We start from the raw sequence: 13,705 nt of genomic DNA on the forward strand, positions 1-13,705 counted from the left end.
CCATTCATACGGTCAAGCTTCAAGCTCTAGATCCTTTTTTTAATTAATATATTCATCTCCTTTTTGAGTGGAAAAATTTAGAGTATTAGGCTGGATAACAACATGTAACAGGTGCAACACACACAGGCGTTATACAGTACTGCAAACACCTCATACAAAAATGTTGTCTGTAATGCTCCTTAGGAAGCAACAGGTCCCCTAAACCACTCTTTCCCATCTGGACAACTGCAGAAGAAGAAAAAAGGTCCATGTATACACACTTTTTTCTTCAAGAAGAAAAAAGGTCCATGTATACACACTTTTTGTTTTTTAACCTGGGAAGTTCCATGGACCCTGGGACAAAATGTAAAGAGATTAATATAATTTAAGAGTGGGCAAGAATAGTTAGAGCACTTTTTTGCGGGTGGAAGAGAGTTTTCCATCATCATTAAAAAAAAAAAAACCCTCCCACTTAAAAAAGAAAAAAGGACAGAATTGGCTACTGCCCTAATCACTATTTCAACATCCTCTTTTTTTTAATCTAGTAAAAACAATTTGACAAGTTTAACAGAAAGCAGCAGTAAATGCAGGATGACATATACTGCCTTCCAAATATGAATGTATTGTCTCACATTTTTAAAATGGAAATGAAGAGAACCACTTAGACAATTATTTAGCTACTTGATTTGGATGAAATACTGTCACTCCTGATCGCGTATGCAGAAGAAACCACACAATGGAATAGCAAGTCTACTGTTCACCCCAGTGTCCCACTGATAAAGAAAGAATCAACCACTGTTTCTCATGCTGGCAATATATATTTATTGTAATGTTGGAGATAGGTGACCATACGTTTACCAAGACTTCAGACTAAAAACAGATCAGGATTACGAACTCTTAGGATACGCCATTTAGAAATTAAAGGAGTGAATGTAAAGCTGACTTTTACAAGATTTACACTTGCTCTATCTTTGTGTCTCTCCCTCCCTTTTTTAAAAAAATAAATAAATTACAGCTGAACATCTTCCCCCTTCATATCAACCTCACAAAAAAAGTATTATCATCCAAGTGCAGCTCTTCTTAGCTTCAATAATCATCTGCTGACAATCTCAGAACATTTTAATTGTTAATTCTACAACTTCAGAAGGAAGCTAACAGCTACAAACCTTCTTCTTCCTCCACTGAATGCAACTGTAAGGACTAGACTTAACCAGATTAAAGATTGGTTTATATTTTACTATTGTGGTTATAACAGTGCAAACCTTCAACACATGCACTCTGCTATTCCAGACGAAGCTACCTCAGTGCAAGATTGGACAGTCTGTGCAAAAGAAGCTGCAGTGCTACTAATTCTTCAAATACCTTACTCCTCGCTGCCACATGTACTGACTAATAACCACCTTCCTCCCACTAATTTCCCCAATCCCAAATACCAACCAAGAAAAAAAGATGACGATATTGCATGCTTTTATATTAAAAAAAAACATATCGATCAATTCCAACCCCCCAAAGAAAAACTAGATCAAAACAATTTTTCTCCAGCCTCCCAACCCTCCTTTAGCTTTTATCTGTGACGATTAAAACAAGTGCATACAACTTACTGTACAAATATAAAGCTGCAAGCATTCAAGTTACAGAACGTTCTGAAAATATTTCAAGCATAAAAAGTACACTTCAGAGTTGCAAAAATAAAGTTTCACTTTTTTAAAAAACATTTTGATCAGAGCTCAAGCAAAACAAACACTTAATTCCTACTTCAGTTGAACTTCGTAAGAACGCCACTTTCAGAAGTTAAAAACAAAAAACTCAGATTTGTGGTGATAAAGTAACTGACCATGTCTTTTAATGAAGAGGAATGCTATATACAACAATGGCGCAGACCTTAAGCATCAACAGTATCTCAGCCAAAAGTAAATCTACAAGTGATCTGAGTCATTCTCAGCATCAAATGGTAGCGACAGCTAAGGATCATAATTCACTAGTAACAGATGTGAAGTTAGACTGGTACAAACGAAAAGAAAGATTCAAGATATCAGACAACCTCAGTTTCCATCACTGAACGTTTTTCAGGCTTATGATTTCACTAGTGCAAGACCATGTGTTTACCTGATTAAATGAAAACTCATCAATGTCACAATTTAGGAGCACTCATACAAAACTAATTTTTTTTAAAAAAGTGCCACATACCATACTTCTACTAAAAAAGTTACAAACTAATGGAAGACTGTCTGCCTCCATCTCTTGTCAACAAGGAAAGGCCAAAGAGATTCTTTGATCCCAGCTCGAAATGGTGTTCTCTGACCTATTCCCAGCATCTCCAACTTGGAGCAGTCTAGCTGAGCGTTCCTTGGACGAAGAGCACCCACAACCGGACAATCCGTAATCTAAAAGTTAAACAGAAAAAACCCAACACAGCAGCAAGTAATCAGAAATGACAGAAAAGTATTTATTCTTCCGTATACTCATTTAGTACTTTTCCTTCACAGTTTTCTGTATACGCACATTCCCCTCCTCACTTACGATTGTTTCGAAAGGCTTGGGTTTTTTTTTTTTTGCTTGTTTTATGGTTACCTTCATTTCATCCTAAGTGATGTCAGGCAGAGTAACGTCAAGTATCTCAAGTGAAACTTTTCTCACTTAATCATTGCTCACAATTTCTGTTTTCCTTTTTTATTCTTATTTTCACTCCACAACTATAATCACAAGATAGAAAAATGCTCTAAAATATTGAGAGAACCATGTCTTGATTGATAGACTTGGAGAGAAATAGATTTGAGCAGGAAAAATGTAGACTAACAGCACGGTCCATTTTTTCTATCCATCTTCTGAAACACATTTCAATTCCCATCTTGACTAGTTCAGAGTCCCTAGAATTTACTTTGGATATAAATAAAATCTTTTTTGGATGTTGTATTCTCATAACATTACCGGTATGTGTTTAAGAGTAGTTTTAAGTGTCAATAAAACTGTAAGATCAGTTTTAAAAAAGCAGAAATGATTTTAACTTCTTAAATGCACATAGTCGTAAATAAATCCGGGCACCAAAAAGTTCTTAGAGATTCCTCTCATTGAGTTCATGTTCAGTCAATATAATTTTTTTAAGGACAGAAATAAAACAAAAAAATATTATTTACTCATGACTAAGGGAAACCTTTCCTCAGAAGTAGCATTTACATGACAAAACTGATTACTGACTGACAGGGTGATTTTCATAACTGAGCAGGTGAAGCAGCTGTTTTCCCGAGTTAGACACCAGACAGCATCCTCAGCGATATATCTGCTATGCTAGACATACCCACACAGGCCGCCCTGAAGAGGAAACTTACTTGCAAAGCCAACATAAAACCTACTGCTTGTAACGATAAAGCACATTCATCTTGCTAAGCACCAAAGAAAACATCACTTACTGGCCTCAAGTGGCTGCTGGGAAGGTTGAAAGCATCGGCAATTGCACACGCCATTTCATACTTGGTCATCTGTTCATTGCCAGACCAGTGAAATGTTCCTTTTACTGATGGGTCCTATGGGAGAAAAAAGAAAGACTGGTTAAAAAAAGCAGCTAGGCAGCCCTCACAGTAATTCCTGGACAAAAATGGTGCAGAATAATCTAGCAAGATCCTGTCATGAAAGGCATGTAAGAGCAGCTCCCTGACTGAAGATGAGACTAAGAACTGGCGGTACAAATACCTGACCTGACTTTTCACTGTTTATATTCTGTAGAATTACTAAGACAGAAAGAAGTGAGCAAAGCCACTAACCAAGGTCCAATACCTGGGGCGGAGGAGCTCAGCTATCCGATACTATTCACTTACAAAAAAAAAGGCAGAAGGTACCACACACATTCTGAATGTTCAACTGCAAATAAGGTACAAGTCCTATCAAACAAAACAACTGCACCATGTCTACCACATGGGCATTGTCCATCTCTTCAACATCAGATGTGAGAAAGAAAAAAATGGTGGTTGGTTGGTTTTGTTACCTTGCAAAGGTGGTAATGTGAAGATGCTGTGGTGAATAAACACTAAAATAATCAAGTCCAGTGGCTTGCTTTGGTCACTTCAGTGTTCTTAATATAATAAACAAGGGCATCTTTGATACTTATGTTCAACCACCAGAGTTTGGGGTTTTTTCAGTCCAATAAGGCAATTTGTAAAAAGCACACCAGAAGAAGTTAGGTATTTGCCTTTCTCTTCTGTACATTAGAAGACACAAGAAAATTTTGAGAAGAATCTGTCCCATCCATTCACTGGCCTTTATTTGAAATAGCAGAATATCCACGCACCAGCATGTAAAGGGAAGATAACGGTGTTACTGCAGCTACTCCTTTCCTCCCTCCCAGTGTTCCAGAAACACAAAAAATAAAGCAGGTTATATGCAGCTCTCAGATGTTCAGAAACAAAGCCAAGAACTCAAACTGTTTTTATGGTTGAGAGGCTTGTTTCTTCAAATTCTTACCAGCATTCTCTTCTCTGCTAGCTGTCTGCAAACAGCTGCTACATCCTTGACATTAGTAGGAAATCTTTGTTGCCAGTGATCCATGTTGGCAGATTTATTACTGAACTGCACTTTATCAAACATAACAGTTACAGTACTTTCCTCCAGTCTTTCTACCTCTCCATACAAAACAGGAATCCTAAGTACTGCAGCACCTAGAAGAAAAAATATTGTAGAAGTATTGTTATGAATATGTCTGAAGCCTGTAGCATAACCTGAATAGTGGTTTGGAAGAGTCCAAAAATATGTTAGTCATATTAAGCATCTACAAATCACAAAGAAAATCCAATTATTACGTTTGTCCTCAAAATATATTAACTTCTATCAATTAAAACAGATGATAAACATGAAGCTTATATACTTGTTTTCATTTATCCAGCTGATTTCCAAGAAGTTAATAAGCTTTCATTTAACACCACCACAGAAAAAAAGAAGTCCTGTTTCGGTAAGACAAAAAATAAAAGAATTTAAACAAACCAGCTGCACTATGCAGTTACACCAGCCCTGCCCGTTCTCCTGGGGGAAGAGCAAGAACAAAAATTCCCACCAATCACAAATCATCATATTCAGGTATCAGTTACAGACAAAGTTCTTTCACCCACCATGCAGAAGCCTCCTGCATAAGGAAGGATATTATTTATGAGACCTATGACACAAACACTGAAATGAATCAAAAGCTTGATGAAAAAGCAACAGTTTCACAGAAAACCACAGAAAACAATATTCCATCTCAAAATAGTGATTTGAGATATTCAACTAACTGCAAGCAAGTGCAAAGAGAAGATTTTATGACCGAATACATCATACTATTCTATCTCAGTCATGAAGATTCAAAATGCCTCTTTGAGGGAAAATCCAAGGGAGCTATGACAAATTCATTAGAAGTAATAGAGATATTTTTGCTTAAAGAAAAAAAGGACCACCTGAATCAGTCCTGAAATTAAAAGTGGAAGTCACTGAATCATTGCAGTTTTTACAAATTTGTAAGAAAATGCTGTAGCTACTAGAAAGACAAAAAACAGAAGAAAAAGTTAACATATAAATTACTGTCACACAAAAATTAAACTGAAAGTACTTACACAAGAAAAACAAATACAATAGAAAACTCAATATGACGCTGATTTCCTGCTGCTGTTAAACCCCAAATTATTAATTAACATACAGTAAATATGCTCTTCCCCTCTTTAAATACTAGTCAAAAATAGCTGTTTTCAGTATATTATTTTCTTCAGAAAAGGACTGCCTGGCTTTTGTTCTCAGACAGCAATTTGAGACCTGGAAAGCACTGCCTTCATTACTAATAGTTCTGAAGACCTACTGGAACTTTTTAGATTCATAAAGCACAAGTATGTAACTTGTATTGCCTTCTAAACCAAGTGAAATATATATAAAACTTTAAAAATCTGAACTATTAGTTGAGATTCTTGCATTACACAACAGTAGTGGATAGGCAAGTTCTTCACACAACTGCAGGCATTTGATAAGACTGACGGCCTCTCAAAGCAATGAGATCTTTTATCGATGACAGAGAGCCCCTTTTGAAACGTCCCTGGATGGCAGCTGGATTGCGTGCCAGGGAATCATCTTCTTCAGCAATGGACACATCATTTAGAGTTAACGATTCTGTGTGATTTAGTATGCTCTTTGCTTAGCTTAGCATGAGTAGCCAGACTTACTGAAGAACTAGGCTGCAGGCTGGGAATTCCCAGTTGGAAACTTGTGCAGCGTGTACAACCTCCTCAGTCAAAACAAGGCCTCCAGAGTCAAGAAAAAACAGGAAAATACAGAGGATTCAAGGGTACAGAGCATCAGCTCCAGCTGCGCTAAGACAACAACCTGTCTGGAAGACAATGAAGGAATCCAATAAGGAAAGAGAAGAAGCCAGACCCAAATATTACTGCTGGACCAAACCACTGTGAGAGGAGCAGGTGAGTGGTCTGTAAGGGTACAGTTACCCAGCGACTGTTCACATGACCCTCTGCTTGCCAGAGCTGACCATGCTGCTGTATCCTATGAAATTATTTATTTTATAAAATGCAGTACCTGAGAGTCTGCTTTGGGAAACCTTGGATTCGAACTCTGGAGTAAGCTGCCACCCGGCATGGTCAGCAGGATGCCCAGACAAAAGGTCAGTGAATCGGGATAAACACGATGAAACCTCAAAATCCCAGCTAAGTGACATAGCGAATCGAGTGCGCACATATGATCCTTTAGCTATAAACCCATATAATCCTTCAACTATAAGCATGTACAACCCCATTTTCCCTCTGCATGTTTCTTCCACGCACTAGAAGCGTGACCTTGTCCAACTCTTAAGTTGCGCTTTCATCTAAACACAGATTTTATCTAACAAATCTTGTTCGCGACACAACTTGACCACTGACTTATGAGTCTGTTAGGGTAACACACAAATAAGTAAAAATAAAAAGCCTCTACAAAAAATGCGTGAGTGTATTCTTACCTTCATTGTTTTCCAGCACTGCCTTTTCACCCTCCAGTTTGGTTTTACCATATAAGTTCAGGGGATTTGGTACGTCGGTCTCTTTATAAGGAGGGCTTGTTCCATCAAATACATAATCTGTGCTAATGTATATCAGAAATGCTCCAACTCCAGCTAAAAAGAAAATGTTTATACATAGTCTAATTTAATTCATGCTTTGTTGGAAGTCTCAACAAACCTTTAAATAAATTTCCCAAAGAACCCATCTTCTAGACCCTTTCGTTCCTGCTGCTTTGTCTGTTCACTGACCTTTCACACAGCGATGTGTGCTACCCTTACAGAAAACAGATTGATGGCATGCTGACCACAGAAATAATACTCAGCACTTTGAGTAACTTATTTGTATGTATGCCCTCATACAAATAAATACAGTACTTTATCAAAAAAACCAAGCTGTTAAATGGTTCTTTACCTGCCTCTTTGGCCAAGTTCCCTGAAGCAGCCACATTGAGCTGAGAAGCAGCGTCTGGTTGACTTTCTACAACATCTGGCCTTCTCTCCGCAGCACAATGCACTATAACATGAGGCTGGAAATTAAAAGCTAATTGTAAACAACAAACATTGGCAAGAGTTGGCAGTTGCTCCCTAACTTTACCAATCAACTCCCTCAGGCACAAAGGCATTTCACTAGGTTGTGACAACTATCAGAAGTAGTTTATTTTTAAACATGGTATTCTGAGGAACACGTTTTCCTTACGAAGTATAAAAGAACAATGCTGCCTCAAGGCACCAAAAATCCTGATTTTGCAATTATCATCTTCAGCAGCTTTGATTCTACAGCAAGATCAAAGCTGGGTTTTTCTTTTCATCTCTGAATAATAATAATAATCATCATCATCATCTTATAGACGTAAGGGTACTAAAAACATAAACCAAACTATTGTTAGATAAACCATTTGTACACAGCTTATTTGCTATTTAAAGGCATTTCACAGAATGGAATCCTGCACATATTCCCTTTGCAAGTCAAACTGAAAGAACAGTGATCTTTCTGCACTACATGCTAGACATACACTTATTGCTCTTGTATTCAAGTGTTCTTCAACTTCAAAATAACTGCTTTATATTACAGTGTCAATAACTCACATTTGGCTTTTTCTTTCAACTACTAATGTAAACATACTAACACATACATCTGTTTTCTGTGGTCCATCTATGGTGATGACAGCAAGTTCAAAACTACCTGCACCCACAGAGCACAGCTACACTCCAGATGTGGCAGAACAGACAGCCACAGATTTTTGAGAGCATGAACCCCAACTAAAGCCACCCAAATAGAGTGTCAGAACAGCACTATCACTGATGACTCATGTATGAACTACCCTGTCCAACTACCCAATACTCTAGAAACTTACCTGAAAATCATGAATAATGCCATGAACTGCAGCAGAGTCCAGAAGATTAACCTGTTCAAATCTGGGCTGAGCTCTCCTGTACCCACAGCCAACTGCATTCCAATTATTTTCATTAAATTCTTTAAACACCGCTCTGCCAAGAAGTCCTGTGGCACCAGTAATCAAAACTCGCCTACTGGGAACACGGACATCTTCCTAGGGAAATAAGAACAGGGAAAGTTTTCTTTCTGCTGTTATTTGTCACTGTTTTTTTCTTAAAAAGCACACAAGGCTACAGGCAGCGCTGGTGTGATCAAGAGTAATTTGTAGCGTCTCACAGAATACAAATATCTGGGAACACCCATACAGTACCTAGTTACATATCTACACGTAGTTTTGAAGATAATGAACACAAAATGTAAATGGGACTGTCATTTACTTCCAAAACAAGAGGGAAAAAGAAAACAAACCAGTGTGACAGAATTTTAAGTTAATTCAAAATCTGATAACTTTCTGCAAATTGCACTAAATCATTTAACTCTTAGAGACCACATCCTGCAAACAAATAATTTTGGATAGACTGTGCCTGTTAGAGGCTGCAGCAAAACAACAGAACTCGCTGTGGACATACCCACAATGACTGTAAGAACTGGGGACTTGTATTTCATTATTAAATAGAAAAGTAATTCATTAGTACTCAACACAACAGTCTAACAACAAGTAAAACCAAGATACAGCTCTCCTCAGTTCTATGAATCACCTCCCACATTTCATCATTTAAACTCTCAATCTATACAACACGCTAAAGGTTCATTTTGGTTACCACACGTTGCAGGACTTGAGAGAGTTGTGTACATCATTGCACTCAGAGCTGATTCCTCTCTATCACTCAAAAGACCAAGTGCTCAAGATAACAACCCTAAGATTCATGTCTGCCTGTGCAGTATTTTCCTGTCATGCTTTCCTTCTGCACTTACACAGAACAAGAGCTTGCCAAAAACAAAAGCATATGCTTACATGACAGTACAGAACAAAACTTCAGGTGTGCAGAAGCCACAAACCTTCGATCCCCTCACTATTTTATAAACTACGACAGTTTGTGATAATCAATTATGATTTTGTGAATGCTCTCTACTACACAATTCCATCAGCCCAGTCACTGCTGAGCATTCTTACATTTTCACCATTCTAACAAACCACTACATTCTGACTGATCCAAATAAAGCAATGGAAAGCACTTCCATACTATCGTCAGTCTTTCACATTCAAACTTAAAAAGCTTCTGTCGCGTAAGAGCACATGCAGAAACATTATGGAAAGAGCCTCCTACCCCAAAACAATTATTTCAAGTTGCAGCATACTGCATTTTCCTAAACTCCAAGTCTTCAGGCAAACGATGACATTGTCATCAGTACTGGATGGAAATTAATAACTCGTACGTGGACAGTTTCCTGAAAATTACGCATTACAGCAAGTGATGTTTTTAAGAGTTACCTTGATCTTTGCTGTCAATTTGACCTCAGAACACAAGTTTATTAACAGTTTCTTAAGGCTGCCAATGTTTCTCTGAAAAGCGTAAGTGAAAACATCCAAATGCAGAGTTTGTTTTTCTCATTACATTGCTTTTTATCTTATCAAAATGTGGACACAGCAACACAGGACAGATTAGTGTTTCTATAGCCACAGAGCACCCACTAATACACACCAAAGACTTGTTAGAGAGAAAATGAGCTGGAAGGTTCTCTAAAAATGTGTCAGAATATCTTCAATAAGTACGAAGTAAAATACAAAAGACACATGCATTATTCTTGAAAACTGACATTTTAAAGCATCCTTCATCTAAGGCTGTTTACTCCACACATGATAAAAGATATAACGTTAACAGCACAACCTGAACTGAAGAGTCACATCTTTTACCAAATTAACTACAGCCTGTGCCAGTTTGCTTGTCTGCAAGGCTCACTTAGTCATGAGTTTCTAAGAAACCAAGATAAGCGATAGGTGTTTTGGGTAAGTTCAACACAAAGTGACTACCAGTGTAAAGGTATTACACTTTGCTGGAAGTAAAACACCCTGTTCGTACAAAACCTGCACAGATAAACTCTGTCCCTATATGTCGCTTTGCTCCTGTGCAGCTCACCCAGCTGCTACAGCGTTTCTTTCTTAGACTTAGTAACTACACCGCCACTAATTCCAAGTCCTCCCAGGTTTTATGTTCCCACCATCACTCTTTGCAGGTGCTCTCAAGGAAGCTACTGTTGCTGTCTTACAGCTGCTCCTACACAGACAAGTGAATACATATTAACAGCACCACACACCACAGCAACCAGCACGTCTGTAATAGTTACAGAAAAAAAATTAATTCCTGTTCCTTGCTTTCCTTGCAAGGAATTGATCACATTCCCCTAGAAGAGAAGGCAACAAAGCTTTATAGCTACTGTCTGTAGCTATTGTCAAGCAGTATGTGTACTTGAGTGAAACCACATAATAGCTTAGAATCTCCTTTTTGACTTTTGTTAAGAAAAGTAAAAGAAATTGCCCGTAAAAGTAAAGGTAAAGCTTCTCAAGTACGGCTGGAATATTAACACGGTAATGGAACTAAAATATAAGACTGCTCTTAGCTATTACTGTAACACACCAGAACACACACTTAAAACTTGCAATAATTTAACTCTTTCTGTACAGTAACTGTGTAAAAGACATTCTAAAATTCATGTTTTCTATCTACCTGTGAGTTTCATGGGCCTAAATACAAGTTCTTGTTCAGATTGGCTTATCTGACAGCAACTGTTTTCCACGTGCTGATCAACTAAGAAGCAATCCCATTCAATCAACAAACACATAAAATATCCTCTTAGCAATTCCTTTTGAATAATATTACCCAAAGGCACATTTTTTAGCTGTGTAACGACCTAAGTGCACGGTTTTTGACCTCTGTGATGAAGCACCCTACTCCTTTTTGCTTTACCTGATGTTCAACAGTAAGAATTAATGTAATAAAAGATTATTGTACTCGGCAACATCACGCACATAACAAAGCATAAGCAACAACATAAAAAAATAAAGTAAACAGCATTGCTACGATCTACAGTTGCTTTGTGAACACTGCCAATATAAAAAGGAGCAGGATAGTTTACAAGAAGAATAAAACGCGGTGCATTTCTGAGCGCAAACCAAAATAGGAGTGGTTTTTAAGCTTTAAGTGAAAACGGGACTGGTTTCCAGGCTGCGCTCGGCACTGCCGGTTTTCGGCAGGGACTTCGCAAAGGGAGCGGCAGGAGGTGCCGGTGGAGCCTAGGGAGGGCCCTCGGCCCTCGCTGCAGCCCGCGGGGGCGGCGCCGCGTCCCCGTTACGGACGGAGCCGGTCAGCGGAGCCCCGCGGGGGCACGGAGAGAAGGCGATGCCGCCCGCCCCGGGGACAGCCCGCCCCCGCTCACCTGCACCAGCTCGCAGCGCCCCGGCACGAAGCGGATCTTGAGCTCCTTCTCCCGGCCAACCATGGCGGCAGCGACGCGCGAGGCGGGGCCTCCTCTGCGGCGCGGGGGCCGCAGCGCGCGCTGCCATTGGGCCGTGGGCACGCGGGCCCCGCCCCGCGCGCTGACTGGCTGAGCGGCGCGGGGGCTGCAGAGGGCGCTCCCCTTTGACCGCGCGCTCATTGGCTGAAGGGAGCAGAGGGGCGGGACCAGATCGCGCTCTCCCGTGGAACAGCGCTCTTATTGGCTGAGGGGCGTGGCCAGAGAGCCCTTAAAGGGGCCGCAGCGCCGCGGTGACGCCATTCGCCCTATAGGCGGGGGCTGTGGCGTAGTTGCGGGAAGGGCGGTGTCACCTCAGCAGCGCCCTCCCTTCAGCAGAACGGGGAGTACAGTCAGAAGGTGCGATGTTTCAGCATTTTCAGCTAGAGAACAGGGCTCTGCCGTTGCTGTAGGCAAAAGGCATAAAGATACTGTGAGAAAAAATGGGTGAGTTTTGCTACAGATGGTTTGTATCTTCCGTCATCTCATCACATACCTCTGTCCTGTAAAATGGAGCTGGTTTAGGCTAAGATGGGGGTAAATGGGGCCTAGGGCTGCGAAAAATTTCGTGATGGAGGGAGTGATCCCATAAGATAGATATTCTTGGTGAGGAGATAATCTGAAGGAAGGCTCAAAGTAGGGAGGGATAACCAAAAAAAAAAAAAAAAAAAAAAGGAACATATGAGGATTTACATGTTTTGTCTACAACAAGTATATATACACATTGCTCTGTTAAGACGGGAAGCCTTTTATAAACAGGGCATCCGAGGCAGGGCTGTACTGAAAAAAAAAAAAAAACCTCAACATAATCTCTGCTTCGAAGACTTCGTCCTCTTCAATATTTTACCATTGACTGAGTGTTACTCACCAAACCACAGCCTCTCAGCCAGAGTGTATTGCAGATTCCGTGGCATCTCTTGGCTTCACCATTACAACAAAGGAAAACAAAGCACATCTCTACAAAGGCTTTAACTGTGGCTTTATGTGAAAGTAAACAGCGCCAGTAATATGGCTGCCTTGGAGAAAGCAGTCTCAGCTGATCCTGTCTGCATAATATCACGCATATTAAGTTTATTCTTTCAATACAAGCCTTTACCATAGCATGAAGCTGTACACGAAGCTTTATAATAGAATTCTTCAACCCCCCATGAAGCACGGACTGCCTTCCCTCTGCAGAGAAAGCAGCTCATCAGTGAAGAACCGAACCACATCATAGAGCCCATGACCTTAACTTGGGATAAAAGAAACATTCACAGGACAAAAAAAAGAAAAAAGATCCCTATATAAACCAGCTTTGGTAGTTTCTGCCTCCATGGGAAGCAAATGTTCTGGTTTTCCTTGTGATAAGCCAAGAACACACATTTCCCTTCCGTTAATCAGAATTCTATTAAAATTATCTGTAGTTCATGACCGGAAACTCAGAAGAAAACTGTAGAAGGGAATAGTGTACAAGTCAGCAGCACTGAGTCTCCCCCCTCTCCCTCTTCCACCCCACCTAGACTAGCAGACCTAACTGCACATCTCAACAAAAACAAGGAAATGGAAACAGAAGTTTTGACTTATAGGATGTGAGCAAGAGGATAATAAGTAAGGCACTAACAGCATTAAAACAGGAGTCTCACCCTAGAACCACAAACTGTCCTGTAAACTTAACTTCTTTTGTCAATGCTGTAACAGTCAGAGGAACTACACAGAATGTTATCTTTGTAACAAGAGGCTATACTTTTGAAAATTATTTACATTGAATTAAGTGGCATTCTAGATTGTATTTTCCATTTATCATCATTACATTTGTTTTGCATAACACTGATTTACAGTCCATACCACAATTATTTAAGCATAATACATCGCTGGGTGACTAAATGCACCACTCTTTAAGTCAACAT

At 39.6% G+C, this 13,705-nt stretch overlaps 1 protein-coding gene across 1 annotated transcript; it reads right to left on the minus strand.

Annotated features, from left to right (window-relative positions):
• Positions 1-781: 781 nt before the first annotated feature.
• Positions 782-11,882, minus strand: MAT2B (methionine adenosyltransferase 2B). Its single transcript, XM_009565051.2, has 7 exons — positions 11,745-11,882; positions 8,329-8,523; positions 7,386-7,500; positions 6,935-7,087; positions 4,435-4,628; positions 3,387-3,500; positions 782-2,363 (listed from the first exon to the last, which is right to left on the minus strand). Exons 1-7 carry the CDS (start codon positions 11,805-11,807, stop codon positions 2,193-2,195), a joined length of 1,005 nt encoding a protein of 334 aa, XP_009563346.2. The 5' UTR covers positions 11,808-11,882; the 3' UTR covers positions 782-2,192.
• Between the last annotated feature and the right edge of the window lie 1,823 nt (positions 11,883-13,705).

Source organism: Cuculus canorus, chromosome 14, assembly GCF_017976375.1.
Source record: "Cuculus canorus isolate bCucCan1 chromosome 14, bCucCan1.pri, whole genome shotgun sequence".
Lineage (NCBI taxonomy): Eukaryota > Metazoa > Chordata > Aves > Cuculiformes > Cuculidae > Cuculus > Cuculus canorus.